Source organism: Nuphar pumila, chromosome 7, assembly GCF_984573655.1.
Source record: "Nuphar pumila chromosome 7, dmNupPumi1.hap1.1, whole genome shotgun sequence".
NCBI lineage: Eukaryota > Viridiplantae > Streptophyta > Magnoliopsida > Nymphaeales > Nymphaeaceae > Nuphar > Nuphar pumila.
Window position 1 is genome coordinate 22,278,363 of NC_143255.1, and position 2,754 is coordinate 22,281,116.

Below are 2,754 nucleotides of genomic sequence, written 5' to 3' on the forward strand. Positions count from 1 at the left end.
AGATGACACATGGTCTTAAAAGAGATGACCTGCAATGCATTATCACACTTGACACAAAAAGTAAACGATGGGCCCCAATCTGAAATGGTTTATTAAAAACACGAGAGAAGGGGACCCAGTGAGACAAAGTTTGAAAAGACCCATAGCCGCCCTGCTTGACCCATATTCACAACCTTAGAATGGTCGTCCAACAGCCCACCATTTTTCTCGTCTGGGCTAATCAATCAAGTTAGCTGATCAATTATTTGCAAGGAAACCAAACCCAACCCCCATCCATCCATCCATCCATCCCCGATGACGTCGACAAAGCAACACGGTAGAGGCAAACGCCATGAATGGCGACTCCAACTCACGATGCACGACCCGATACGCCGGGACCACTCTCTCACTTTATGTTCAAAAGGCGACGAATAACACAGCTAGTCTGGTTCGATGACATGAATCACAGCTTATCATACCAAAGAAGAATAATTACAACTACAAATATATCCATGGAAAGGAGGGACAGAATTCAAATTTCAAAATGACTAAACCAGATTGAATATTTACATCATTGGGCACACACAAATACAAAAGCAAAACGAAAAGACTCAAACCGTAGACGTCAAAAAACAATTTACAGATTGGGCCGCGGGCAGAGACCAACAAAACAAAACCAAAAGCAGCGACACATAAATCATAGCCACCTAAAAATTTCCCCAGAAACGGACCCCTAAACTCTGGTCTCATCCTTCAGAATCTAATCCCTAAATCTCAGAAGGAACCGAACCCCTTCTGTGAAGAAGAGGCATCCTTTTCCTCTTATTCAAGAATCTCATCTACATATTACATATACAACTTGATGATGAAAGAGTTGGACGGTCTTAAGAATATACACGGGCAATAGCAAAAACACTCTCTGATTCAAAATATTCCTCCTTTTTCCTTTGATTTTGATGATCGAATTTATGATGAACTCTCTCGATGACCTTCGAGGGTTGAAACTCAGGCGGTAATTAGTGGATGTATGGATCAGGCCATGGCCGGGATGCTGCACCTCCTGCGGTCACGATCCAGGCAGTCGAAACCTTCGATTCTGACGGCCGCGGGCTTGTGACCGAACGTGGCCCTCGGGCAACCCTTTCGAGCGGAGGAGGAAGAGGCCGAGCAGGAGGAAGGTGAAGGGGAGGAGGGAGGGGACGATGCCGACGACACCGAAAAAACGGCCGAAACCGGAAGGGGCACAGGGGAGAGATCACACCGACCCTCTGTAAACCTGGCGTCGTGGACCAGAGGATTCGCCGTCCGATCTGGCGGAGACCCACAGAAGTAGGGAGGCGAACCGCAGACCGACTGGTCGCCACCATAAACACCCTGATATTAGCAACGAACCTAAGAAATCAGATTAGGGACGGATGAAGGGGTTTTTTGCAGAGAAAGAAGGGGGCTTGAATATCGAAGAAAAGCGATACCTTTGCAAAAATGATGTCCAGAAGTTCCGAACCCGCCTTCGAATCGATCTGGTCCGACGGATGGCTGATTAAAATCAAGAATACCATAGATCAATTTCACATCACCAGAGAGAGAGAGAGAGAGAGAGAGAGAGACCTACCTTAGATGAGGACGGAAGGGACTCACGGCACCTCCAACGAAAGCGTGGCTGATGATGGCCAGACGTCTCGGCTTTGGGCAGACCAGGGGTCCCCTGGAGCGCTCCTGAGACGCAAAAGGCGTCCTTAACCTTCCGAGATCAGCCATATCTTCGAACCCGTTCAACTAGCGAATTTCAGAGACCGATCGTCACGAAAAGACAAAAGATCGGATTTTTCCTTATATGTACAAGTTAAGGGTGAGTTAATTAGTTTTTATTTACAAAACTTATCATCCGAATCACTCCGATCGCACCTGGTAAAAAAAGAACACGAGATGGAGTTTCAGGGATCGTTCCAATATATTCAAAATCATCTCATGGAAAAGAAACACAGGAGAAACCAACGAGTCCTCCCACAGCTTACTCGGAACCAAGGAAACCATATTTGATTTCACTAAAGATCTCAGAAAACAGAGATCTTCCAACAGAGCTCAGACAAAAAAAAAAATAGAAAACATTAGATCTAATAACTCCCCGCGCGATCTGAACTACTAAACATATCGCTAAGTCAAAGCAAGCAGAGCACAACGATGCTAGATCTCACGATCAGAAGGCCTGAAACTCTTCAGAAACGTTCCAAATGTTCACAAAGGAACGGGGAATCGCCAAAGAAGGTGAAAATTTCGATTTTTCATGAAAAATCTTCGTTCAAAAAAGAGATAAATAAGAGATGGAAAAACAGGTAAGGAGAAGAAGCACACCTCTCTCTTCTCAACGAGACATGGAAAACAAAAAATAGATAAAAGGGGGAAAAAACGGATCGGTGGAGACGATGGAGGAAAGGAAACAGAGGTGATGGTGGGAGAAATTTATAGGAAAAGAAAAGGTCAGGGCAGAGAAGGAGGAAAAGAGAGAGAGGTGTGAAAAGCGACGCCAGCCGTTCGATTGATCGAAATAAAAAAATTTTTTTTTTGAAAGACGCGTGCGTTGGGTGGTTCGGAAAAAAGGCACAGTTCATTGACAGCGCGGCATTTTAATATTCCCCTTAAAAATGAAAAAGAAAAAAGGCTCCTCGCATCGCTCGTTGATTTGATATATCGAAAAGGGAGAAGCAACTGACCACAAAATTTGTTTGGGGTTTTTTAAAAAGTAAAAGGCGGGTTTTGCAAGCTACAGACCTTTCA

The 2,754-nt window shown here is 44.7% G+C and overlaps 1 protein-coding gene across 3 annotated transcripts; it reads right to left on the reverse strand.

Annotated features, from left to right (window-relative positions):
• Positions 1-486: 486 nt before the first annotated feature.
• Positions 487-2,468, reverse strand: LOC149831498 (uncharacterized). 3 transcript variants are annotated; one of them, XM_090012103.1, is made up of 4 exons: positions 2,332-2,468; positions 1,592-1,884; positions 1,452-1,515; positions 487-1,332 (listed from the first exon to the last, which is right to left on the reverse strand). In XM_090012103.1, the coding sequence occupies exons 2-4, from the start codon at positions 1,735-1,737 to the stop codon at positions 1,012-1,014; spliced, it is 531 nt and encodes a 176-aa protein (XP_089868229.1). In that variant the 5' UTR covers positions 1,738-1,884; positions 2,332-2,468; the 3' UTR covers positions 487-1,011. The 3 variants fall into 3 exon arrangements, with proteins under 3 accessions (XP_089868229.1, XP_089868227.1, XP_089868228.1); XM_090012101.1 differs by having other exon boundaries at positions 487-1,353; XM_090012102.1 differs by lacking the exon at positions 2,332-2,468 and having other exon boundaries at positions 487-1,353; positions 1,592-2,313.
• Positions 2,469-2,754: the final 286 nt, after the last annotated feature.

Bases quoted from the DNA above. Each gene is read 5' to 3' on its own strand.
- LOC149831498 (XM_090012101.1), bottom strand. From the start codon at position 1,737: ATGGCTGATCTCGGAAGGTTAAGGACGCCTTTTGCGTCTCAGGAGCGC. The intron at 1,516-1,591 runs GTAGGTCTCTCT...GATTTTAATCAG, and splicing joins CCCTTCCGTCCTCATCTAAG to CCATCCGTCGGACCAGATCG. The intron at 1,354-1,451 runs GTATCGCTTTTC...TGCTAATATCAG, and splicing joins TGGACATCATTTTTGCAAAG to GGTGTTTATGGTGGCGACCA.